Source organism: Macaca mulatta, chromosome 2, assembly GCF_049350105.2.
Source record: "Macaca mulatta isolate MMU2019108-1 chromosome 2, T2T-MMU8v2.0, whole genome shotgun sequence".
NCBI lineage: Eukaryota > Metazoa > Chordata > Mammalia > Primates > Cercopithecidae > Macaca > Macaca mulatta.
In genome coordinates, this window is record NC_133407.1 from 172,531,824 (window position 1) to 172,559,655 (window position 27,832).

The following is a 27,832-nucleotide window of genomic DNA, read 5'->3' on the forward strand; positions in this document are numbered from 1 at the left end:
AATTATTTTCAGAATAATTTTAAAATGTTTTTTAAAAAGTCTTAAAGTTAGTTTAAATTACTATTTAAATATTTAAATGAGTTTTAACCCTAATAAAATATATTCCCAAAAGTATCACAAAAATTATACTACAGGATGAGTATCCCTTATCTGAAATACTTAGGACAAGATGTGTTTCAAATTTCGGATTTTTTTTTTTTTTTAATTTTGAAATATTTACATATACATGATGAGATATCTTGGGAATAGGACCAAAGCCTAAACACAAAATTCATTTATGGCTGGGTGCGGTGGCTCACTTCTGTAATCCCAACACTTTGGGAGGCCGAGGCGGGTGGATCACGAGGTCAGGAGATCGAGACCATCCTGGCTAACATGGTGAAACTCCATCTCTACTAAAAATACAAAAAAAAAATCAGCCGGGCGTGGTGGCAGGCGCCTGTAGTTCTAGCTACTCGGGAAGCTGAGGCAGGAGAATGGTGTGAACCTGGGAGGCGGAGCTTGCAGTGAGCTGAGATCGCTCCACTGCACTCCAGCCTGGGCGACTGAGAAAGACTCCGTCTCAGAAAAAACAAACAAACAAACAAACAATTCATTTATGTTTCATATACACCTTACACATATAGCTTGAAAGTAATTTTACACAGTATTTTTTAAAATTTTGTGCATGAAAGCAAGTTTGTGTGCACTGAACCATCAGAGAACAAAGGTGTCAGCTGTGGAAAGTTTCAAATTTTAGAGCATTTCAAATTTTGTGAACTTGTAAATATCTTCTTAGAAGTTGACAATGTAAGGAACTAGCACTTTAAAGACAAAAATCTACCAATTCTCATAAACGATAGCCTTCTATAATGGTCCAGGTAATAATTTGCATACAACATGTCAACCTTCATTAATAATCCAAAAATCTCAAACTTGGTGTTTTAAAGGAAGCACCTCTATACAATTACATATGGCTTATCGTTCAGTAATACACGTACTTCTAAGACCTAAGAATGAGAAAACTGTAGATGAGTAACAGAATGGAATTAAAAAAGCAAGAACTTTGGAGTTGGACTAACCCAGATTCAAGAACAGTGTGACTCTGGGTCCTTGAGCTGTTTTATCACCTATAAAATAGGACTATTATCACCTAATTAACAAGGTCTCAGTAAAATTTAAAAGGAAGCACTCAAACATGGAAATAGGTACTAACTAAACACTAACAGAAGAAGCACTAGAATTGTTTGAGTTCCAGTTAAAACTAAAGCCTGATTCAGTAGTGGCACTAATCTACAAGGCTATATGATTTCTGCCCTGCTCCCCTAACCCCAGCAACACTAGCAGCTAAGAGGTAAGCACAGAGAATGTATAGAGCCAGACTAATCCACAGTTAGATTTTGCAAGGCTGGTGTGACTGCAAATTTTTGTTTGAGACACTTAGACACTCCATGACAACTGAAGGTTAAGAAAAAAGAGTGCTAATATAGGTAAAATATAGGATACACAGCACATATTAAGTGTTCAAATATTTATTGAGTTTCACTGACGGAATATAAAGTATTAATACTATGTTCTACAACACAGAAGATGGTATAGCTACAACTTCCAAGAACTGATAATCTAGAAAAGAAAATAAGACATACAAGGCAATGAACAGTATGGCTACAGCGACCACGTAATTTGTTAACCAAGCCAAAATATTGTTTAGAGAAACATTATTAATAATTTTACCACAATAGTTGTAAACCTAGATATTCCAAGGCAAACAGGACATATTATCCTTATGAGAGGCTCCTAGATAAGAGTACAAACTTTAAAAGATACTTAGGAAAAGGAATGAGAGAAGTGTGTAGAGTAAGAAAAGCTACATCTAGAAAGTAACATTTTCTTTCAGCTACAACTAAACTAGTGACTCTAATTTTGTCTGGGTAAGCTGTAGGAGATCAGTAGCATTTATGCTGAATGTTAGGTGAGGCGGGATTTTCCAGGCAGGGTAAAGGCACTAAAGGAAAAACAAAAGCAAAGAGACTCGCAGAAACAGAAAAATACAAGGAAAGTTTATGAAAGTCAGAAAAATCCAAGTATCAGTAACAAAATGACCGGAGATAAGGCCAGAAAGGCAAGGTCTTAATTAAGTTTGTTTGCTCAGCCATTTTTTTTTTTAAACTAACATTTATTTAACAACCTACCTGTATGGGCCAGACATTTATGCTGAGGAAGGACAAAGGAGATGAAGCACGCTCCTCACCTTGGGGAGCTTAAAGTGTAATCAGGAGAAACAGAACATTGGTGGTTGAAAATGCAGGAAGTCAAAAAATTAGCAAGAGTAAATAGGAAAACTGGTCTAACAGTTCTACTGTACTGGAAAAAAAAGAGAGCACAGATGCAGAAAGAGTAATTAGGTGAAATGAACCTGTTATCTTATTTGGAAAAAGGAGTCTCTGAAGATGCAATTAAGTTAAAGATCTCAGGATGAGATGACAGTGGATTATCCAGGTAGATCCCAAATCCAATGACATGTGTCCTTACAGAAAATACACAGAGTGAAGTCAGAGAGATGAGAAGGCCAGGAAAAGACTGGAGTTATGCAGCCACAAGCCAAGGAATGTCTGTAGCCACGGAAGCTGAAAGAAGCATAGAACAAAATCTCCCTTAGAGCCTCTGGAAGGAACACAGCTTGATTTTGAAATAGTATGCATAGCACAAATTACAGACTTCTGCGCTCCAGAACTGTGTGAGAATATATTTAAGTCACTAGTTTATGATAATGTGTTACAGAAGCCCTAGGAAACTAATATGAGAAACTACTGCACTAAATTTGGCATAGTACCCACAACAACAGTAGTGATAACATGAACAAAAACAGGGAAGATGTTCAGACTTGCACTCTGCTCAAAGGTCCTAGAATCAGTGTTAGTTTAGATGTATTTTTTTTCTTCTCTGTTCTAAATCCAGATAACTTTACAGATTAAAACCAAAGAAAAGGACAATTATAAACTCAATAGGTTTCACCTTCCTCATCTAGAAAAGGAAGAATCTAGACTAGAAAAGTGGTTTTCTAATTGATCTCCATGTTCAATTCTAGTAATGTAACTCAAGGAAGAGGTGGGGGAAAGTACTACACAAGAGAATTTCAAAGCACAAGGCTTACAGCTTCTATCAGAGCAGCTTCACTTTTATACATGTAAAATTTTTATATATGTCTATTAGTCCATTTTCACGCTGCTGATAAAGACATACTCGAGACTGGACAATTTACAAAAGGAAGAGGTTTAATGGAGAACTCACAGTTCCACAGGGCTGGAGAAGCCTCAAAATCAGAGAGGAAGGCAAGGAGTAAAGTCACATCTTACATGGATGGCAGCAGGCATAGAGAGCTTGTGCAAGGAATCTCCCCTTTTTAAAACCATCAGATCTTGTGAGACTTATTCACTACCATGAGAACAGCACAGGAAAGACCTGCCCCCATGATTTAATTACCTCTCACCAGGTCCCTCCCACAACATGTAGGAAATTCAAGATGAGATTTGGGTGAGGACACAGCCAAACCATATCATTCAATGTCTGGCCCCTCCCAAATCTCATGTCCTCCCATTTCGAAACCAATCATGCCTTCCCAACAGTCCCCCAAAGCCTTAACTCATTTCAGAATTAACTCAAGAGTCCACAGTCCAAAGTCTCATTTGAGACAAGGCAAATCCCTTCTGCCTATGAGCCTGTAAAATCAAAAGCAAGTTAGTTACTTCCTAGATACAATGCAGGTACAGCTAATGGATAAATACAGCCATTCCAAATGAAAGATACTGGCCAAAACAAAGGGGCTACAGGCCCCATGCAAGTCCAAAATCCATTGGGGCAGGCAAATCTTTTTAAAGCTCCAAAATGATCTCCTTTGACTATATGTCTCACATTCAGGTCATGATGATACAAGAGATGGGTTCCCATGGTCTCGGGAAGCTCCGCCCCTGTGGCATTGCAGGGTACAGCCTCCCTCGCGGCTTTCACGGGCTGGCATTGAATGTCTGCAGTTTTTCCAAGTGAACAGTGCAAGCTGTCGGTAGATCTACAGTTCTGGGGTCTGAAGGACAGTGGCCCGCTTCTCACAGCTCCACTAGGTGGTATCCCAGTACGGACTCTGTGGGGGAGATCCAACCCCACATTTCCCTTCTGCACTGCCCTAACAGAGATTCTCCGTGAGGGCCCCAACCCAGCAACAAACATTTGCCTGGGCATCCAGGCCTTTCCATACATCTTCTGAAATCTAGGTGGAGGTTCCTAAACCCAAATTCTTGATTTAGGAGGTTCCTAAACCGAAATCCGTGCACCCACAGGCTCAACAACACGTGGAAGCTGCCAAGGCTTGGGGCTTCCACCCTCTGAAGCAACAGCCTGAGCTGTACCTTGGCCACTTTTAGTCATGGCTGGAGCGGCTGGGACACAGGATACTAAGTCCTGGACTGCATATAGCAGAGGGACCCTGGGCCCAGCCCACGAAACCATTTTTCTTCCTAAACCTCCAGGCCTGTGATGGGAGAGAGGGGCTGCTGTAGAGGTCTCTGACATGGCCTGGAGACATTTTCCCCATTATCTTGATGATTAACATTTGGCTCATCATTACTTAAGCAAATGTCTGCAGCCAGCTTGAATTTCTCCTCAGAAAATGGGATTTTCTTGTCTATCATATTGTCAAGCTGCAAATTTTCCAAACTTGCATGGTCTGTTTTCCTTTTAAAACTAAATGCCTTTAATAGCACCCAAGTCACCTCTTGAATGCTTTGCTGCCTAGAAATTTCTTCCACCAGATACTCTAAATCAACTCTCTCAACCTCGAAGTTCCACAAATCTCTAGGGTAGGGGGCAAAATGCTGCCAGAATCTTTGCAGAAACATGACAAGAGTCACCTTTGCTCCCGTTTCCAACAGGTTCCTCATCTCCATCTGAGACCACCTCAGCCTGGATTTTACTGTCCATATCATTATCAGCATTTTGGGCAAAACCATTCAACAAGTCTCTAGCAAGTTTCAAACTTTTCCACATTTTCCTGTCTTCTTCTGAGCCCTCCAAACTGTTTCAACCTCTGCCTGTTACCCAGTTCCAAAGTCACTTCCACATTTTCAGGTATCTTTTCAGTAATGCCCCACTCTACTGACACCAACTTACTGTACTAAGTTTGTTTTCACCGTGCTGATAAAGACATACCCGAGACCGAGCAATTTACAAAGGAAAGAGGCTTAATGGAGAACTCACAGTTCCAGGTGGCCCAGGAAGCCTCACAAATCACAGTGGAAGGCAACAAGGAGCAAGTCACATCTTACATGGATGGCTACAGGCATAGAGAGCTTGTGCAGAGAAACTCTCCATTGTGAAACCATCAGATCTCATGAGACTTACTCATTACCACAAGGAGATCACAGGAAAGACCTGCCCCCATGATTCAATTACCTCTCATTGGGTCCCTCCCACAACACATGGGAATTCAAGATGAGATTCGAGTCAGTGACTATTATCTTTTGTGTACTAATGAGTTAACATAGCAAGCATAATGGTTATCCTTGAAAAAAAGCATTCCTGCAAAATTAGCCCTTAACTGGCATTGGTAAACTTAGATTTGGGGAGGGTTTCTACTATTAACTGATAGTTCACTCTTCGTTCAAATATGGTTTATGCTGAATAACTACTTTCCTTCTAAGAGTCTGGAATTTGGGTATATGTTAGGCAGGGAGTACCCTCATGATCAGCCCCAAATGAAAACCCTGTTCACTGGGTCACTAGTCTCTAAAGAGTTTCTGTGGTTGGTAACATTTCATAAATGTCACAACTTGTTCCTGAGGGAACTGAATCCATCTTGTGTGACTCTGGAAAAGGACTGTGGAATCTTGTTCCTGGTTTTTCCAAGACTTTGCCTCAGGCTCCACTGCTGACTGTGCTTGGTATCCTTTATATGTCATAAATCATAGCCTTGCTTATGACTCTTCTGAGTCCTGTAAGGCCCCAGAGAATTACTGAATCTGAGGGTAGTCTTGGTGATCTTTTAACGTGTATTTTATGAAAGACAGCATCAAATAACTCCTCATAGCACTGAGGAAAAAGCACAAAAAGGCAAAAAGCAATACAAAAAAGTAAGACTCCGAATATTAAAAATAGGAGTACCTTAAATATTATCCACTTATATTTCCATTTTCATGTATGCACACAAATTATGATGATTTTTAAAATTATGCCTATGGGTGAAATATTGACAAGTATAAAAGTATAGTAAACATGAAATAAGTCAATACACATAAAATAAAAATTACAAGTGATATAAAATTATTGTTTTGTCTTTTCCTTCCTTTTCTGAAAAGCAACTTTAGGTTCCTTTTTTTTCCATCAACTCCAAGATGAAGATTTCACCCCCAATGTCTCTAAATTAGAAACATAGGTGGTCTGTGTATATGCAAACTTGTTTATTATTCATAGTGGCATGACTGATAGTATGCAACATTCGACCTATGACTTTTAAGTCAATGAGAACCCTATGTTCCACTAATTTCTTCTGGTATGATGAGGACAGCACCAGAATGAAAACTTACAGAATGGCTATTAGAGCCTTGTAAGAAAAATCTCAGTGACTATTGTCTTTTGTGTACTAATGAGTTAACATAGCAAGCATAATGGCTATCCTTGAAAAAAAGCATTCCTGCAAAATTCCTTGTACGAAATAAAAGTATAGTAAATATAAAATAAGTCAATATATATAAAATAAAAATTATAAGTGATACAAAAGTATTGTCAGTTTGTTCTGTTGTCTTTTCCTTTCCTTAATAAAATCATAATATCTTTTAATCAATGACAATTTATATCCAATGAAATAAAGTAACTGTCACATTTTGATATCCTAAAGCAGTAGATCAGCATCTACAGAATAAGTGTTTCACATAAGTGACAAGTCAATGCAAGTTATGACACACTAAAAACAGACTAAGAGAGGTTTTAAAACAATTGTTTACATTGTTTTTACATTCCATCCACTATCTAAATATTTAAATGTTTTAGTTACATGAATTAATATGTATAACTCTCAAAGTTTCTAGAAAGGCAATAATATAAACATTTTTTCATTTCATTTGGTTTAAGAGATACATAAGGCCAGGCATGGTGGTTCACGCCTGTAATTCCAGCACTCTGGGAGGCAGAGGCAGGCGGATCACCTGAGGTTAGGAGTTCGAGGCCAGCCTGGCTAACATGGTGAAACCCCGCTTCTAATTTAAAAATAATTATCTGGGCGTGGTGGCACGTGCCTGTAATCCCAGTTACTTAGGAGGCTGGGACAAGAGAACCGCTTGAACCTGGAAGGCGGAGGTTGCAGTGAGCCGAGATCACGCCATTGCACTCCAGCTTAGGCAACATTGCGCAACAAGAGCAAAACTCCGTCTCAAAAAAAAAAAAAAAAAAAATCAAAAAACCACACACATAATACTTAGCTTCTAATCTTGTGCATGAACACCTTTAAAATACGTTCACACTATGGAAATGTGTACATTATCAATGTATTGCCTCTCAGCTCCAAATGCATCCTTCTGTATATGCTAGGTGATAAAATGGAATTCCTTTAAGTATTTCTCCTTTAATGTGAACAGTGTTGCATTGTCTTGGGAGAGGGGACTGAAAAGATATTGCAGGAGGAAGAGTCTGTTAGAACTAATACAACAGTTCATCAGGGGTGAAGGATACAAGATCAATACACAAAATTCAACTGCATTTCTAAAGACTAGGAATAAACAATCCAAAAATGAAATTAAGAAAGCAATGCCACTGACAATACCAACAAAAGTAAATATGAAAAAAATTCAACAATGTAAAGCTTACACTGAAAATTATGAAACCATGTTAAAATAAATTAAAGAAAGCCTAAATAAATGTAAACTTATCCTATGTTCATGTATCAACAGACTTAATACTGTTAAAATGGCAACAGTCTCCAAATTAATCTACAGATTCAACATACTCTCTTATCCAAATCCTACCTGGCACAATTGCTGAAATTGACAAATTAAACCTGAAATTTATATGGAAACTAAAGAGTCTAGTAATAACCAAACAAACTTGAAAAAACAAAATTGGAGGACGAACACTGCCCAATTTCAGGACTCTCTTCAAAACTACAGTGATTAAAACTGTATGACTGAAACTAACCAAAACTGTGTGACACTAGAATAAGAAGACATATGAATCAACAGAACAGTACTGAGTCCAGAAATAAACCATCACATTTATCATCAATTTATTTTCTAAGAGTACCAAGTCAATTCAATGGGGGAAAGAATAATCTTTTCAACAAATGTTCCTGCAACAACTAGATATCCATATTAAAAAATGATGTTAGACTCTTTCCTTCCACCATACACAAAATTTATTTCAAAATGTATCATAGAGCTGAATATAAGAGGTAAAACTAAAAAACTCACCATCAATCTGACTAGTACTATAATTACTAAAATGTTAAATCTGTAATTAAAAATCCTTCCCTTAAAAATAAAACTACATGCTCAGATGAATCCTGCAAAACAAAGAAAAAAATTATCAATCTTAAACTCTTACACAAGACAAAAAAAAAAAAAAAGATGAACACTTCCCAACTTTTTAATGAGTCCAGCATAGCCTTGACACCAAAAGATGGCAAAAAGCATTTTAAGAAAGAAAAATTTGAGGCCAATGCAATTCATTAACATAGGTGGAAAAAAAATAAAACAGCAAATAGAATCCAGTGATATAATAAAGGATATATTAATCAAAAACAAACTGAGATTACTCCAGAAACACAATAATGGTTTAATATTTTTATAAATACTAGAGTGTATAAAATATACACCATCAGTAGAGCTGTATAGCAGAAGCATGTTGGGCCCATAGGACGTAATTTACCATATTATTTTAAAAATGGGGAAAAAATCATATCCTCAACTTTAAGATAAAACATTTTATAAAATTAAGGACCCAGTCACGATAAAAATTCTTGGAAAAAATGGGAACAAAAAGAAACTTCCTGCTTTAGTCCATTTTGTGTTGCAATGAAGGAATACCTGAGAATGGGTAATTTATAAAGAAAAAAGGTTTATTTGGCTCACAATTCTGATACCTGAAAAAGTTTAGGACTGGGTATCTGATGAGAGCCTTAGGACACTTTTACTCATGCAGAAGGCAAAGGACAGATGGTGTGTGCAGAGATCACATGGCAAGAGGGGAAGCAACAAAGTTAGAGAGGAGGTGTCAGACTCTTTTTAACAACCAGCTCTTGCAGGAATTAATAAGAGTGAGAACTCACTCATCTCCCTCTACCACCCGAGGGAGGGCATTACTCTATTCATCAGGGGATCTGCCCTGCAACACAAACACCTTCCAACAGACCCTACCTCCAACCCTGAGGATCACATTTCAACATGAGGCTTGGCAGAGTCAAACATCCAAAACTATAGTACCTCCCTAACCTGAGAAAAAGGCTTCTTCTGCCAGGCACAGTGGCTCACACCTGTAATCCCAACACTTTGGGAGGCTGAGGCAGGTGGACTGCTTGAGGTCAGGAGTTCAAGACAAGCCTGCCCAACATGGTGAAATGCCGTCTCTACTAAAAACACAAAAATTTGCCGGGCATGATGGCGGGCGCCTGTAATCCAAGCTACTCAGGAGACTGAGGCAGGAGAATCCCTTGAACCCGGGAGTCGGAAGTTGCAGTGAGCTGGGATAGTGCCATTGCACTCCAGCCTGGGCAACAGAAGATGACTCTGACTCAAAATTTAAAAAAAAAAAAAAAATTAAAATTAATTTTAAAAAGGCTGGTTTTTTTTTAAATTTTATTTATTATTTTTTTGAGACAGAGTCTGGCTCTGTTGCTCAGGCTAGAGTACAGTGGCACAATCTCCGCTCACTGCAACCTCCACCTCCTGGGCTCAAGTGATTCTCCTGCCTCAGTGTCCCAGGTAGCTGGGATTACAGGTGTGCGCCACCACACTAGGCTAATTTTTGTATTTTTAGTAGAGACGGGATTTCGCCATGTTGGCCAGGCTGGTCTTGAACTCCTGACCTCCAGTGATCCGCGCGACTTGGTCTCCCAAAGTGCTGGGATTACAGGCGTGAGCCACAGCACCCGGCCTGGCGTCTTCTGTTTTTTTAAAACACTACAAAAAAAAAAAAAAAAAAAAAAATCATACGTAATTTTGAAATGCTGAACACTTTTACCTCTGAGATTACACATGTTACACATTGTGTAACAATGCTTGTAGTCACCACATTAACATCATACTGGAGGTCCTAGCCACTGCAATAAGGCAAAGGAAAAGAAAAACAATACAATCATTGAAGAGAAACAGGGTTTCATCATCGTAGATGGCATGCTTATATAGACGGAAAATCCAAAAGATTCTACAAAGTATTAGAAATAAGTGAAATTAAGCAAGGTCTCTTTACATAAGGTCACAGTACCAAAATGCACTGCATTTTACATGCCCACAACAGTGAGAAAACATTTTATAAATATTATTTATAATAACATCAAAAAGCCAAATAACTTGAAATAAATCTATAATTAAAATCAGATTAAGTTTAATCTAAAATTTATAGTTATATAAGACTTCTACACACAGAACAAACCAGAAAGTTTCATTTAAGGAAAACTTCAATAAATAGAGAGATAAATTAGGTTCACAGATTGGAAGACTCAGCATTAGAAAGATGCCAAATCTAGCCCCACATTAATCTATATAAATTTAATGAACTCCCACTAAATATCCTGCAGGCTTTTTATGAAAATTAATAAACTGCCACTAAATTTTATGTGGAAAGTAAAAAGGAACAAGACTAAGTACAATAAACCTGAATAGGTGAGCTTACTCCACCCAATATGAGGATCTATTATAAAGCTATAATGAGACATTATGATACTTGTACAAAGATAGAAAAATGGACCACTGGAACAGAGTCCAAAAAAACCCCAGGCATATATGGCTACTTGATTTATTATAAAACCAGCATTGTACAGCAGAGAGTCTTTTCCATAAATGGTGATGGCTGATTACTAAATGGGGGAAAAAATATGAACCCTATCTTATATAATCACAAAAATAAACTTTAGATGTACTACAGTAAAGGTAAATAATAAAGATTCTAGCAGAAAAAAAATTCATGATGGTGTGGTAGAGAAAGATGTCATAAACAAAAACACAACAAATTGTAAAGAAAAAGACTGGTTTTGACTACACAGATAGATATGAAGGAACTGCTTTTTATTAACAGAAACCATTCTAGAGTAAAATAGCCAGAGTAGAAAACATTTGTAATACATATGATTAATAAAGGGTTCATATTTAGTATATATAAACAATTCCCCCACAAAAAGATGAAAGACAACCTAACTGAATAAAAAGGATAAAGAATGAACAGGCACTTCACAAAAGAGGTTATTCAAATGGCCCATAATCATAAATTTCAATCATCAGGGAATTACAAATTAAAATCATCATCACCATTACATGCTGACCAGAATGATTAAAAGAAAAATACTGATATTACAAAGGACTGGTGAGGATGTAGAGCAACTCAAACTCTCAAACACTACTGGTGGGAGTGTGAATTGTCATAAGCACTATCTGTCTGAAAACTCCAAAATCACCGATTTTCCTCCATTTCTTATATCCTAAAATCATTAAGAAGTATTATTTTACCTTTTAATTATCTCATTTCTAAACCTTTCCCTTCCTTTCTACCATTACAACCCTAATTCAGGCCTCAATAATACCTGTATTTCTTAAATCCTACCTTCCTTATATCAGCCCTCTGTTCTCAAACTTTCAGACATCCTATCACATCATATTCAAAAAGCACTCGGCCTGACTCTATTCTACTTCTTTCCATACATAAACCCAACTGGTTCCCAGAACACATTTTGTTCTTTATCGGCTAGTCTTTCACAGTACCTAGAACAGTCTCTGGTAGACCTAGTGCTCAATTAAGTATTAACAGCCACCAACATAAACTTACTACTGCCTCCACACCATCTTTCACGTTTCACAAGTTCATATTATGCCAATTCATGCCTTCAATACTGACTCATTTCATTCATTCTTAATCGATGTCTTATTCCATTTTTCACCACAGGTTCTATCCTAAGTCCCAACATCACTCCACGCTCATTCTAAAAGTTTATCACTTAAATCACTAAAGAACAAAACCTTTTTGTAACTTCCCTCTCACACCTAACTTCCCTCTCACACCTAGAAGTGTCTCAACATCTTCACCTATCATTTTCTTTTCCCTATCTAGTAGAAAGAAGTGTCTTCCATTTCTAATACCAGCCTCTCTCATTTGTGTTTTTAATGTTTCCACTTATCTCTTTTCCTTGACCTTGCCATATCAATGAGCTTCTCCTGCTTCTCTCCCAAAGACACAGAAGTCTCATCATATAAATTTTTTTTAAAAAGTTTTTCAACTTTCTATAGTGGACACTTCTGGACAATATATTTTCTTGGGCTATGGCAACAACAACATCCAGTTTCTATGAGCAGTAATGCCAGTGTCAGAGACAAGGCTATAATATCCACCATCCAGGAGAGAGCAGGTAATGAATGACCTTGACAAACTGACCCTCAATATAGTATCTTAGCTATGGTTCTGGATATAGTTCTAGATAACTACCTTCTTTCAGTTCTTGATTTCCATACCTGAAGCAACCAATATCTTTCAAAAAACTGTCTTTTAACCATGGGATAAGTTTCTGATGTTTGTGAATAAAACCTTGACTGATGTCTTGGCTTGGGCTGCTGTAACAAAATACCATAGACTAGCTGACTTACACTCTTTCTTACAGCTCTGGGGCATAAAAGTCTGAGACAAAGGTGCCAGCATTATCAGGTTCCTGGTGATGGCCCTCTTCCTGGCATGCAGATGCCTGCTTTTCTGCTATATCCTTGTATGATGGAGAGAAACAGCTCTAGTGTCTTCCTCTTCTTATAAGGACACTAATCACATTATGAGGCTCTACCCTTCTGACCTCATCTAAACCTAATTACTTCCCAAAGGCCCTATGCCCCCTAATACCATCATATTGAAGGTTGGGAGCTCAACATACGGATTTGGGGGAGAAGGGGAACACAAACTTTCAGTCCATAACAACTGACACAGTCGTCTTCCCTCACAAATTACTTTTTTCTCTTTCCTTTCTTTCCCAAGAGTTGTCCCTAATCTACTTCTTCACTATCCTGTCATTTCTTAATCCTTTAAGACAGGGGTCTCCAACCCCTGTACGAGTCAGTAGCCTGTCAGGAACTGGACTGCACAGCAGCAAGTGACTGGTGGGCAAGCAAGTGAAGCTTCATGTGTATTTACCAGCCACTCCCCATCTCTTATCTGTATTTACAACTGCTCCCCATCGCTTGTATTACGGCCTGAGCTCTGCCTCTTATCAGATCAGCAGCAGCATTAGATTCTCATAGGAACACGAACCCTACTGAGAATTGCACATGTGAGGAATCTAGGTTGTGCACTCCTTACAAGAATCTAACGCCTGATGATCACCTCCAGATGGGACTGTCTAGTTGCAGGAAAACAAGCTCTGGGCTCCCACTGATTCTACATTACAGGGAGCTGTATAATTATTTCATGATATATTACAATGTAATAATAATAAATAAACTACACAATAAATGTAATGCACTTCAATTATCCCAAAACCATCCACTTCCCCTAACCCCAGTCCATGGGAAAATTGCCTTCCACAAAACCAGTCCCTGGTGCCAAAAATTTGGGGACTTCTGCTTTGAGATGTGACATTTTTCTCCTAACCACTTTTACTAAAATTACTAAGAGTCACGAATGCCCTCACCTCTACTAAATGTATTCATTTATTTATCAACTAAGATTTTTCCTTGTATAGTATTTTTCTCCTCTCTCCCTCTGATAGCTTATCCAATCAAAATACCTCAATCTAAAAAATATTTCTAGCCCCATCCACTATTCCCTTCCCTCTTTCCACTTTTCTTTCTTCTCCCCCTCTCTCTCTTCTGCCTGTGTTCCCTTCTCTCTCTGGAACAGCTTATCCAATGCAAATACCTCAATCCTGCTAATTCCCAGTTTCACAACCTACCTCCTACCCCTCGTGCCTCACCCTCCTATCCCTACCTCTCACAAATTTCCAGCTACAGCTCAAAACTACACCACAAATGCATATGAAACCTTACTGGATTGACTAATCAATCATCTCATCCTCCTTTCCTAGTTATTCCTAGTTATTCCAAGTTGGTTCATATCTAACTCCTCCTTCCTCACCCACAATGATATCGGAACACCATATCATCTACTTCTCAGACCCAAGCCTCCCTTCAAATCCCTTTGCAAAATTGCCATTTATCTCTGTAATCCTCTCTCTTTCCATGGAACATCACAATGGTTGTCACCTTCACTTGTCTGTCATAGCTCCAATATATCTTTTACATTTCTGCCAGAGCTATACAATCTATCAAGTCATGGATGGACCCAACAGTTCCCTGCCTTCAAAAGCTCCTCGTCTTGTCATAGCTCCAATATATCCTTTACATTTCTGCCAGAGCTATACAATCTATCTACCTGCCTTCAAAAGCTCCTCAGTGGTTACTACAGTCTCATCTCCTCAGCAAAGTATTTAAAAATCCATGACTTCCCTCCATAAAGTTCATGCTTGAGTTACATGGGAACACTAATTCCTTCTAGAGTCCTCATCTCAGTGGTCTTTTTAACTTGGAACACCCTCTTTTTCATTGACCTTCCCTCACAAATGGAAATCTAAGCTATTCCTTCAAGATTCAGCTGGAAAATTAGCTCCTCTAAGTCTTCTTCCATCCCTAAATTGGTCCTCTTTCTATAATCTGACAATACGTTGTTTAAATTTCTAACATAAGACAAGTCATTTTTGTTCACTGTATTGTTTGTTGTATTTACATAGCACTTTATTGCAATTTAATTTCATAGCAATTCTGTGAAGAAAGTATTATTTAGCCAATTTAACAGGGGAGGAAACAGGCAGAGAACTGGGTTTAATACACACACACAAACACACACACACATACACACAGAGAAAGACATCTTTCATTCCAATGTCCTGACAATTAAGTTTTACATTTCTTAAGGGCAGAGACTCCAAGGAGCCTAGAAGAGTCCTTTCTATGTAACAGATGCTTTGTAGGGTTGTGGGGTTGTTTTGTTTTTTGTTTTTTTGGTGAGACAGAGTCTTGCCCTACTGTCCAGGATGGAATACAGAGAGGCAAAATCTTAGCTCACTACAGCCTCCACCTTTCGGGCTCAAGCAATCCTCCCACCTTATCCTCCTGAGTAGCTGCTACTACAGGTGGACTCCACCATGCCTGGTTATTTATTTATTTATTTATTTTGGTAGAGACAAGGTCTCACTATGTTGCCCAGGCTGGTCTCAAAGAATTGGGTTCAAACGATCCTCCTGCCTCAGCCTCTAAGGGATTACAAGTGTGAGCCACCGCACCCAGCCTGCTTTGTGTTTTAAATATGTTTGAAACCACCCTGTTTTTCTGTCTGAACTCTTGAAGACATAGCTCAAAAGTCTCATTTTTAACTCTTCCAGTCCTTACTAATATTTCTGTAAACTATATCATATCACTCGGCATGTTGTTACAAATGTCATTTTATATATAAGCATTTTATATATAAGCCATTAATCGTACTCATGAGTTCATAAGCTTTAGAGGGTCAACATGCCTCATTCCACAGTGGTATCCTTTATACTCCCTAGCACATGGTTGTTGCTCAGTAGTCCCCAATTTATCCCTTGCTCAAATCTCTAAGTCCTTTTTTTTTTTTTTTTTTTTGCATGACAGATATAGATCAACTGTGACTAAACTTTACTTCTACTGTAATAGTAAAAATTACTTAACCCATTCCTGAAATATAAAGCTCATACATAGGTCAGGGAAGTATTACAAGTATCTGATGACAGAAAAATCTAGAGTGACTATTTTAGATGACTGTAGAGGGCAGCAAAGCAACAGTAGTATCCTCAAAGAAAACCATGTATTTTTCTTAGGGAACCGAAATTTGTTTTTATATTTAAAGAGATGCTGTCAGGATTAAAGCTTTTGAAGGAAAAGGGGCTTTTGGGGATGCCAAACACAAATTTCATCAGCTCTACTTATATATTTAAACATTTTTAACTATTAACTATAAATATAATGAAAATATATCAATGCCCAGATCCTTTTACATGAAAAACAAGCTTGCTAAACAATAGCCACCATAATTGCTGAGTACTTTAAGAATCTAAAAGTTGAAAATCTTTTCTCATTGAAAACTGCAAACATAATCTATTTCTTAATTTTATTTTCTTAAATACAGAAAAGAACGTCAATAATCTAGATAGTCTTATTTCCTGCTAATTAGTATTACTAATTCTAAACTTGATATTATGCCTTTTTGTTATTCAAAATCAGTCAACTGTAGGGTCTATATCAGTTTGAAAGAAAAAAATTATAAATCCTTTGGCAGTGTACTAGTATACAACAATGAATAATGCAACACTTTGAAAAAGAACAGACATTCCCTTACTGCTATTTCAATATTGAAGCTCACCCTGCTTTTAATATGAACTAGGCAGAAAAACTGCATCAAGATAATCATATACTTACAACCTCAGAAGTGTTTACAGGAATGGGGAAACTACTACAAAAGCTGACATTAAATACAACTGCATTATTTGCATGTTTCTCAAAGATTGTGTTGGCAGTAATTTTTTACTTCCTTTAAATTTAACAAGCAGAAATGCAGCATTTTAGAGTGACTGCTGTAGTCATTAACATAAGCAGGCTTATGATTTAGTGAGAAATGCTGCTATCATGTTTTAGCCCTGTGCCCTTAAAGAGAAGTATAGAACTGTTAGCTATATGCCTTCTTCCACTTGACTGTCTTCCAAAAAATTAAAGGAATGGAGAAGCACTTTTTTATTTTGCATTTAAAATAAAGTAGGTAGGGTATCTCTAAGCAGGTTTTAAAAACTAGGCAGTTTATTGTTAGACTCAGTATTAAATTAAATGTATAACCATGAATGATTATCTCTAAATCAAATTAGTAGGGAGTTTGAGTCTATAATGAAAGAACATTTAAACATTTACATATTTTTACTATTAACTACAAATATAATGAAAATATATCAATGCCCAGATCCTTTTACATGAAAAACAAGCTTGATAAACAATGCACAGTTTCGCTGGGCGCGGTGGCTCACGCCTGCAATCCCAGCACTTTGGGAGGCTGAGGCTAGCAGGTCACAAGGTCAGGAGATCGAGACCGTCCTGGCTAACACGGTGAAACCCTATCTCTACTAAAAATACAAAAAATCAGTCGGCTGTGGTGGCAGGCACCTGTAGTCCCAGCTACTCTGGAGGCTGACGCGGGAGAATCGCTTGAACCCGGGAGGCAGAGCTTGCAGTGAGCGGAGATCACGTTACTGCACTCCAGCCTGGGCGACAGAGTAAGACTCTGTCTCAAAAAAAAAAAAAAAAAAAAAAAAAAGCACAATTTCAAAATAGCCACCATAATTGCTGAGTACTTTAAGGATCTAGCTACAACTAAATTAGAAATCTTATAAATAATCTCCAAAAACTAGGGCCTAAGATTTTCAGTAACAGCAATCATGTCTATCATGAATAATTCACATAATTACTATATTAAATTGATTTTACTACAGTTTACCAATACTAGCATTTCATTAATAATTTTTTCTTCTGAATTGAAGCAACAGAAGAGTCAAGCACACTCCTGACATTCTATATAATGTTCTCAGACACTTAGTTGGAGTCCTAGTCCTGCATAGTTTTATATTAGCATACTTCCATTTCAAAATAGACTATCTTAAATTCACCCACTTCATTCATGAAACTCAATTCCAGAGTCAGATGTGTCATACATAAAGTACAATACAACTCACAGAAGCTGCTTAAGCTAAACAGGTAAATAATATATAGCTGATTTTGAAATAACAAAGCAGAAGACTACTATTCTCCTAGAAAGTCAATTCTGCAAACATCTCAAATTCAAAATGGGCGAGGCAATGGGAAATAGAACTGAAGAGAGGAAAAATAATTTTTTTAAAAGGACAAATCAGTGGAGAACTACCTCAAATAATATCTTTAAGTCTACCAACTTTTTCTAATTATCAAGAGTACAAATCTCTTTAAGAATATATTCCTATAGTGTGTTCTGCATAACATAACTTCTGTAACATAATATATATTACACCCAAGAATTTGTTAAATGGGATATTTTACTGAAGAATTTCTTAGACCATTAATAAACTAATTCACATTGTAACTTTCCATGACGGGGGTATATCATTAGCTTTCCCTATTCTCAAATGTATTAAACCATGGTACTTCTTCCAAAAACCTACCTTCTGAGACAAGGGTTTCACTGTAACACTTTAACAAAGACTGTTCTAAACCTGAAAGCATGAAAAAATGAAAACAGAATTGCATTCTCACTGTATGCAAGAAGTGATGAGGGAGGCCTTCCTGGAGAAAGTCAATCCTAAACCAAGACCTTCAGAATTTGATTAGGTAGGAAGGAAGAGCAACATCATTCTAGGCCTTATGGGTAAAGACCACAAAAGGGCATAATCCACTTTAGAGACAATTAAAGCTTTGGACTTGAACTATCCAAACTGGTAGCCACCAGGAATATCACACTTGACTACGAAGTGCATTATATGTGGCTAGTCCAAACTGAAATGATCTATAAGTATAACATATCTACTGGATTTCAAAAAATTACTATGAAAGAAAATGTAAAATATCTCAATTTTCAATAACAATTGCACGTTGAAATGATATTTTGGTTACACTGTGTCAAAATAAGATTAATTTCATGTATTTCTTCTTTTTTTTAAATGTGGCATCAAAAAAACTTGAAATTACATGGCTTGTATTATACTTCTATTAAAACATGCTGGTTTGGACTAACCTTGATTTCGCCATCAAGCTCTTGAAATAAATATGAGTGCCTACTACATGCCAAGCACATGGGAATACAAATAGTGAACAAAACAGTGAAACACATTTCTTTCAGAAGATTGATAATATTTGGTCAAATCATAAATGAAAATGCTATAATAAATAGCACTTGTCGAGAGAAGAATTATCTGATATTGTCTTTCAAAACACAAATGTCCCAACCCTTGGACTCCAAACCTCACCTGTCTTAACAAAAACTGTTGATCTAGTAAGTCCATAGTGGGGCCTGGCCACATTGCTTTGAAAAAGATTCCCTAGTAACTATGATTTTAACTCACACATCCTATCTTTGCAGGCTCTAGCTATTTGAGAATAGCGATTTACAGGCCTACTCCCTTTTTCTGTTATTTTATTTCTTATGATGAAACCTAGGCTGAGAGCCTAAAGGGCCTCTACTCGGTGCAACAGCCAACCTATTTAAAGTAAGAACAAGTTTGATCTTTTTTTTTTTTATCATTAAAGTTGAAACCAAAGTTTTTTACACATGGCTCACATTCCAGTTTATGAATATCTACTCACAATGCAACAGGTCTTCCCTACTCATCTTATTTAGCAGAAGGAATGGTGGGCAGTCAATAGTCTTGCAAGAAAAACAATCTCCTGGATGCTATACTAAAGAAAACAGGTAAACTTCACAATATAAGTATATAATATCCTTTCTAAAACAACTATAGTACCTGCAATATGGCTGTATCTAGACTCATAGGAAGCAGCCCTCATTAAAATTTGTAATTGGTAAGTTACATTATAGTTAGTAACTCTTTTAGGAAAAAACCTTGAAGCTACCCTTAGCAAAGTTTCATAACAGATTTTTTTTTTTTTGAGATGGAGTCTCGCTCTGTCACCCAGGCTGGAGTACAATAGCACAGTCAGAGTTCACTCCAGCCTCCTCCCCCTGGGGTTCAAGCGATTCACCTGCCTCAGCCTCCCGAGTAGCTGGGATTACAGGGTCCTGCCACCATGCCCAGCTAATTTTTATATTTTTGGTAAAGATGGGGTTTCGCTATGTTGGTCAGGCTGGTCTCAAACTCCTGACCTAAAGTAATCTGTCCTAAAGTAATCAGCCTCCCAAAGTGCTGGGATTACAAGCGTGAGCAACGGCGCCCGACCTCACAACAGATGTTAAATAAATAATTAAACTATATCAGAGTTTATCCTGATAAATAAAAATCATAAATTTTATAAAATTCAGTAAAGAATATAGATTCAACAATTTAAAGACCATTTTAGACAAAAATATATGAAGTAATCAAACATATGACAGATTAATAGTGCTCAGATTTTTGGATGTGTGTGTATGGTACACAAAACTGTCTTTAAAGTTTCATTATTGACTTAAGGGTTACTTGATTTTAACCTACATTTACATATTAATAGTAATTATTAACTGTCTCATCTTTGCAAACCATGTAGTGTTTGTCAATTTTTATGAAGATTTTAATAGATTACAGAATATGTTATAGCAATGTATTATTTACTCACTAATTTTTAATGGTAAAGTTACAGAATGTCAAAATGCTCTCTTTTAACAATGATTGTCATAAAAAGCTTCCCTTCAATAATTTTCAAGTAATTAACAATAACCTATAAGTTTTATCCCTTAACTATACACATACAAAACACACATAAGAATTGCCAAATTACTAAATTGTAAATAGATGTAAGTATAAGTGACACAAACAAGGTAAAATATATATAATACACACAATTGTCCAGCTTTTCCAATTCTTATTTCTGATGTAGATAGCTGCAAGAAAGAAAGATTCCATCTTTTCTGCTTGCTTCTAAATTTGTGTTACTTTCCAAAAATATCTGTTTAGGATGCAGAAAGACTCATACAGGCAATATGTACTACAGAACCCAACTGATACCATCATTAACTTAAAGCAGAAGCAAATTGTGAGTCCCTTCTCCCAACTCCTATCTTCAGTATAATCACTAACATTCTAAGTGACCTTATGGAACTGCCAAATCTTAAAATGCACTGGACATCATTAAGGGAATAGTCAACTAGGTTCCATACAATTATACAATTGAATTAATTTGACTATATTCTAATATTCTGAACACTCATCATCTGTATATTTACATAAATTTAACAAATATTTGAAGATCACTGGGCTAAGACTCAATATAAAGATGTAAAGTACAAATACAGCAAGTCAATTTGAAAACTCAATTATTCAGCACATCGGTGTAGAATTTAAGAATCACTAATACCAGCCCGGTTAGTTTATGCTGTGCAATATAATAAATGCTAACATTTGAGTGTTACTATATTTCATGCACTCTCCTAAGTGTTTTATTCTATTCTGTCATTTAATCCTCACAAGATCTCTATCAGCAAGGTAGTAATGTTATCTCTCTTTAAAACAAGAGAAACTTCAAGTTTCCAAGCTTAAATAACTTGTCAATGATTTACAGCTAGAAAGAGAGAGAAAGGGAGGAAGGAAGGCCCTTAAGGACAGGGAGGGAAGGAAGAAGACATCTCAATAAGATCTTTTAAAAGATGATTTTTTTAAAGTGACTGTTTTTTTTTTCTCATTGAACATTCATAAGTGTTTACCTAATGGGTTAGTTGTCCCGTTTCCGGGCAAATCAAAATACCTCATAAACACCAAACTGTTCTATAATCATGCTTCCTTTAGGTCGATCACAAAGTTATAAGCATCTTGAAGCCAGGACTCTGTCTTATGCGTGTGTTATGTTCCCAAGCCTATCAAGTAGTCAAAGTGCTTTTAAAAGTTCCACATCACATCAGATCTTCTTTTCTGTGCTCTTTTAAACATCCATCTTAACATGAAACTTTGCTGAAAATGGAAAGAGGCGTAGAATCCCAGAGCCAAATGGGACCTTACAAAGGTCAAACAGTCTACCTTGTTATTGATCATGACCATACCCATGCTAATATTCTCTATGTCCCCAAAAAAATGTGGGAAGAAAAAGTGAGATAAATCTAATCATCTATGAATTGATTATTGCCATCATAAAGAAATTTAGAATTTCCTAATTAAATGACGTTTATCAAGTCAGATGATGATGTAAGCCCAGCACCCTTGACACTTATACCTAGAAATTTCTCAGGCTTAAAAACAAAACAAAACAAAGAAAACCTGGCAATTTGACAACCTGTAAAATTCTCATTTTAAAAGTTCAGTTCTCCAAATAAGATAATGCACAACCCCAAAACAAACGGCCAGCAAGTCTGATATAAACATTTTTATAGCTTTCAGAATATCAGATCCACCAGTTTTGATGGATATTTTTAACAGTTAAATTAACGCGATAAAGTTAAGGCCACGCTACATATCAAACATATCAAAATATCAAAAATAGCAGCAAAAAGAAAAATCTGTATGTGATAAAACAAAGCATTCTCATCAACAGATCATCAGCTATAGTCATCTTTTTCAAGCTTAAAACTCTTTTCAACTCTAAAACTGGCTCCAAGCAAATATTAATTACATGCCAAACCTTGAAAGTAGTACTACGAATGTCATTGTAATTAACAGGAGTTAAATCAACAACTTGTTAGACTTAACAGCTTACTGGAAGAAAATTTTGCTTCCATACCACTAAGCTTCCATAAGTCACAACAACTGTGCCCTATTCAAAGACTGAATTTTAAAATAAAGGTTGATGGAAAAAACTCGTCATAAGGGCTCACAAATTAGGGTGTTATAACACTATTAAGCCAAAAAAGGAAGCTGTTTTAAATGAGTAGCACACAGGAATACAAAACTAGTGTCTACCTCTACAACAAGAAGAGTTGACTCTAAACACTACACCTGCTTTAAAACACAGTCCAATTGCCTACACTGCTTAAGTTTTAACATTAGGCTCTGAATTAAAATATCAAGTCCTTCCAATGCTACATTATTGAGGAAATTTTTAAAAAGTGTTTTCTTCTTCCATGGGAAAACCAATGTGTTCCTTCAAAAAGTAATCAACAATTCATTTTCACAACCACTAAGAAATTATCATGTAAATAATTCCTGTATCAGCTATGCATACTACCTGGCCACAGAGCTTTGCCTAACTAGATCTGCCTCTGTAGAGGTATATTCTCTCAGTCCTTAACACAAACGAAGTCAGGATAGTAAACTCGTAAGGTCCCCTCCAACTATCCTGTCACTCAACTGTAAGCAACATCCCCAATTCTCCTTCATGGAATAGAACAGCACACAAATTCAATCTAGACTCTGGCATCAATTTAAAAAGGTATATAGCATTAAGAACTTTGTCTTGGAATCAAGTATCTGGGGAGTCGGCATACAGAAACAGTGTACAATTAATAACATTCCATTTATCATACTATACTCTGTGTAAATTAGATTTCATTACAGTGCTGGAAACGTGGTGGTAAACTGAAGTGGAAATTCTCAGCCCAGACGGGACACTCAATTCCATCATGCAAACTTTGCTTCCCTCATAAGCAACTACCTTGACTCACCTACCGTGTAATAGGATTCTCCTCCTCCTAAATCACACTATCCAAGAAATTTGCACACATCTCTTTTAACAAATACTAGTAAAACTTCAGTTTACGGTTTCACGAAATGCTGAAAACCAATCTTTGAGCAAGCTTAAGCTCTGCCCCTCTACTTTTCTTACCAAGAGCCCTCTAATAATGTCTCGCAGTGTTCTGATACTCCTCTCCCACCAAAGGCTGGTGTCCTTATTTTCCCAAATCACTGCCTTCCATTAATTACCACTTAAGTCCGTTTCTCTTGCATGAAAGGCAGACTTTTTTTTTTTTTTTTTTAGCACGATCCTTAATAAGTAGGCTTCTGGTCTGGCATACCTGGGAACAAAACTCACAGAGACTAACTCCCAAACATGACAGGAAAACAGGAACACAACACGAGGGAAAGGATGGGAAACAGGCGCGTGACTGTTTTGGTTAGAACAGCCGGGGCACACAGTCCATGAAATTAGGTATTTAACACGTAAATCTTGTTCCTGGGGGTTGGTAAAATAAGCACGGGCAGTGTGAGAGACGTCCCACAAGCTGGAAGGCAGGGACGAGGCTCAATCTAGAGAGATCCAGAAGCTGCCAGGGCAGAGCCGGGCGCGGGGGCGGGGGGCACAAGACGGAAGAAAACTGGCTGTAGGGGATTCTGCGGCTGGGTGGGCTAAAATGGTGCCTTCTCCAGGGTGGAAGGCCATGAGAAGTGGACCCGGAGGCTTCATTCCGTCGGGCTCTGGTCCCTAGTGTTTCTGGCCTCACAGCTCAAGTTTCACCGGGAAAAAAAGAAAGCGGCAAACGTGCATCCCGGCACCTTAACCCACGAGTCTGCGCTCTCGGCTTCCCACGGAACGAGCGAGGAAGTAACGGTCCCCGGAGCAAACCCGGAGTTCGGAGCGCGAAGCACCATCGCCAACCCTCGGCCATCCGCACGGCGACCCGCGCGGCCGCGGGGGAGGGGAGCGGGCCGCCGGCGCAGCATTCGCTGGCCCGGCCCTTCCAGGGCCTCGCCCCGGGCGCGGCGAAAAGTTTCCAACCAAAGTCCTCGGCACTCGCTCGCACAGCCAACCGCCTCGCTGCCCCGAAGAACGGCTGGCAGAGCCGGCCGCGGCGCCCGCACCCTCAGTGGCGGCTCCCTCAGCCCACGCCGGCCGCCGAGGTTCACCTACCACAGAGCCTGGAGAAGAGCAGCAGCGGGAAGAGCAGCAGCAGCAGCGGAGGTGGCGTCGGGGGCTGCAGCAAGAGCCCGGCTCCGAGGAGAGAAGCGGAGGAAAGTTGTGCTTTGCCGCCTCCAGGACACAGCGGGGCCGGCCGCGGAGTCCGCGCCATCCCCCACCCTCCCCCCGGCCCGTTCTCCCGCCCGCCCCCTGGCTCCCCCGGCCCCGGCGCCTCAGGCTCTGGGCGGAGGCTGTGGAAGGTCCGGCGCGCGCGTCCCCAGCTCCCAGCTCTAGCGCCGTCGCTGCCGGCTGACACTCGGCGGAGCGCTGGCGGCTGCCTCGACACCGCCGTCGCCGACGCCACTGCCGAGGCTGAGGCGGGAGCCGCCCGCCGCCGCCGCCACTCCCCTCCCCCCGGCACCCGCCCGCTTCGAACTCCTGGGAACTCGGAACGCACCACCCCGCCCCACGCGAGAGGGGGAAAAGAAGCCGACCCTCAGAGCCGGCGCCCGACTCGCCCGCCCTCCCCGCGCAACTCCAGCTCCCGTCTGATCCCCGGGCGCAAGCCCTGTCTCCTCCCACCCCGCCCTCCTACACATGCTCCTCCCCTTTCAAAAAAAAAAAAACTCTTTTCATCCACTTTGATAACGGGGTTTCTCCCAAAGCAGAGCTTTAAAAGGGACAGGAAAATCTGGAATAGGTTAGTCGGCCCCGCCCCTCGTTCCTGCCTGGTTTCCCCCCTTCCCTGCCTTTCCAATGGTCTCGCCCACTCCACCCCTAGCGGGTCCACCGAGGCCCCGGCGCTGACTGAGGCGAGGGCTGCGGGACAATCACGCTCGGCCCTCGCCTCTCCCGGGTGGCGCTCTCCTTCTGGCGGGGACCTGGGACGAGGAGGGGTGGGGAGGGGAAGGCGGGATGGGGCTGCCCTTCCGTTGCCCATGCTAAAGGTTCCTGTGTAGGAAGCTGGACGCAGCCTGCTGGACTAGTAATCTTCCTCCTCGCTGGGGCGCGGGGGACTGAAGGGAGAGACTTTCTCCTCCTTCCTGTTCCCCGGGACAGCTGTGCTCTCCGAATCCCTCCGTTCTTCCCAGCCCGCTTATCCCCCGCTCGCCAAGGCACGTTTGCACAGGCGTTTTTCCTGCTCTTTTCTGTGGGAGGGCGGCTTGGTAGAACGGCCGGCTGAGCTGGGCGAGGAGAGGGGTCTCAGAAGGTTTGCTTTCTTGCTGTTGCTTCTCACTGGCCGCTGGGCTGTCCACTTTCCGCGCCGGGCGACTGGCAACAGGAGGCCATGGATTTCCCCCAACGAGTGCGTTGGTGTTTTTCCTTGGTTTTGTTTCATTTGCATGTTCGTATGTGTAGTTTTATTTTCTTGCCTGTTTCCCTTTGATCGCAGAGAAGCGACCTCGGGAAGTATTAAACATTTGCCCTTATAAGAAGAGCGTCTGTGGTCCACCATGACCCTCGCTCATCCCAGGTGGCTGCCCGCCCTGCCCTCTCCATCCTCCCGCCTCGCACAGTACCGGCGGCTTGACCTTGGAGCCACTGCCACATCGGTTCCGCGGGGGGGAGTAGGAGGGTGGACAATTTGGACTGTCCGTCGTAGGGCGGCGGATTGTAGGCAGAGGACACCAGTCCGCAGGCCTGACACTATTAATTTTATGTAGGTCCTGTCATCTCCACGAGATAGCCATAAATGTGTTCCAGTAGCAGGAAAGCTGAACAAGGATCAGCCGCCCAGAAATTAGCCTGTCGCAGCTAAACTAATGCATGCTTGCGGCCAAGACCACGCTGTCCTCGGCTTTCAGTCAATAGGGTCTTCCCACCTTCCGCCCGCTGGATTACAAGGCCTTACTCACCTCCAAGGCTACAAGCCATTCTACACCCTGCCCACCTCTTTTTTCTTTCTTAACTTCTGCCTCCCATCCAGTCTCCCAGCGCTCGGTCTAGTGCCTTTTTTCCTTCCAGCCCTTTCCTCTTCCCTCCCTCCCTGTGCCTGTCTGCCTCTGTCGTCCCCTGTAAGCTTGTCTCCTGCAGCCAAGGTTTTCTATCACCTATCCTCAAGATGCATTTATGAATACACCTTGTCCTGCATCGCTCCGGGAGATCCCCTGATGATGATCATAATTGACAAAATGTAGCTATTGTGACATTCCTCAGCTGTGCTGACACCACCGTTTCCCTTGAGAAAATTTCTTTTTCTATATTCTCATTCCCTAAACCTAATTTCACTGCTAAATTTAGACAGCCCACTGCACAGCCACTAGCTAATTATCTGTTTAGATAGCACTTTAACACGTTGTTGAGACTCAGTTAAATGTTAAACAACCAAAATTTTAATATCACTAGCCAATTTCATTCCCCCAGGTTTTCCCTGATGGTTCTGCATCTCCAAGAATTTAGCCAACATTTTAAAAAATACCAAAGGCTCAACTTGGGTGGGGGCCATTGGGCAATTGCTACAGAGACCATAAGGAATTAGCAGGTTTAGTTCTCAAAAAGATGACATGGAGCTTTAACAAATATATTTCCTCCATACTTATGGAAATTGAATAGTGGTCTGCTATGATCTTCTCTGACCTAAAGTGAATAGAGAGCATGGAAGAGCATTATTTATAGATGTTACATAAGCATTAAAAGAGCACCATGCTGGTGTTTTATGTGCATATATGTATTGTGTTCTAATAATAATAATTTGTGTTTATACAGCATCTTCAACTAAAGATGTCAAAGCACAAGCTCACTTCCCACGGAAGGTAGCAATTACTATTATCTCTACTTGACAGCTACAAGAACCTAGGCACAGAGGTTAAGTGCTCTGCAAATACTACCAGCCATATGTGGTGGTTTTCCTGCCAGAACCAAGTTCTTACCTTCCAGTGGACACCATTGACCTCTCAAGATTATTCTTTAAGTTAAAAAGTAATATAAGGTAACTCAAATTTCTATTTTCTGTAATAAAAGTGCCCAATCTTAAATTACATTCTCAGATGAATGAATTTTAGACATACCCACCCAGGCTTTCCTGTTGGAAATTTTTACTGGCCACAGAAAAAGATTTTATGTTACATATACAACTCATGTTTTTCAAGGGCAGAAATACTGTGAATTTTTTAAAAACCTTTAACATGAGAGTATTACTGCTTTCTGTGCCATTTTTAGTCCTCTAACTTTATAGATTAGTTCACATTTAT

At 39.4% G+C, this 27,832-nt stretch overlaps 1 protein-coding gene across 4 annotated transcripts in view; it reads right to left on the bottom strand.

Moving 5' to 3' along the window:
* NECTIN3 (nectin cell adhesion molecule 3) overlaps nucleotides 1-25,191 on the bottom strand; it is a 128,269-nt gene extending 103,078 nt beyond the window's left edge. For 3 of the 4 annotated variants that reach the window (XM_001102320.5, XM_015129838.3, XM_015129837.3), the window contains exon 1: nucleotides 24,654-25,191. In XM_001102320.5, the coding sequence (XP_001102320.2) occupies nucleotides 24,654-24,813 (160 nt within the window). In that variant the 5' untranslated portion in view covers nucleotides 24,814-25,191. Of the gene's footprint in view, nucleotides 1-24,308; nucleotides 24,535-24,653 lie in introns of those variants that run through there. The other variant, XM_015129839.3, reaches the window with a different exon arrangement.
* Nucleotides 25,192-27,832: the final 2,641 nt, after the last annotated feature.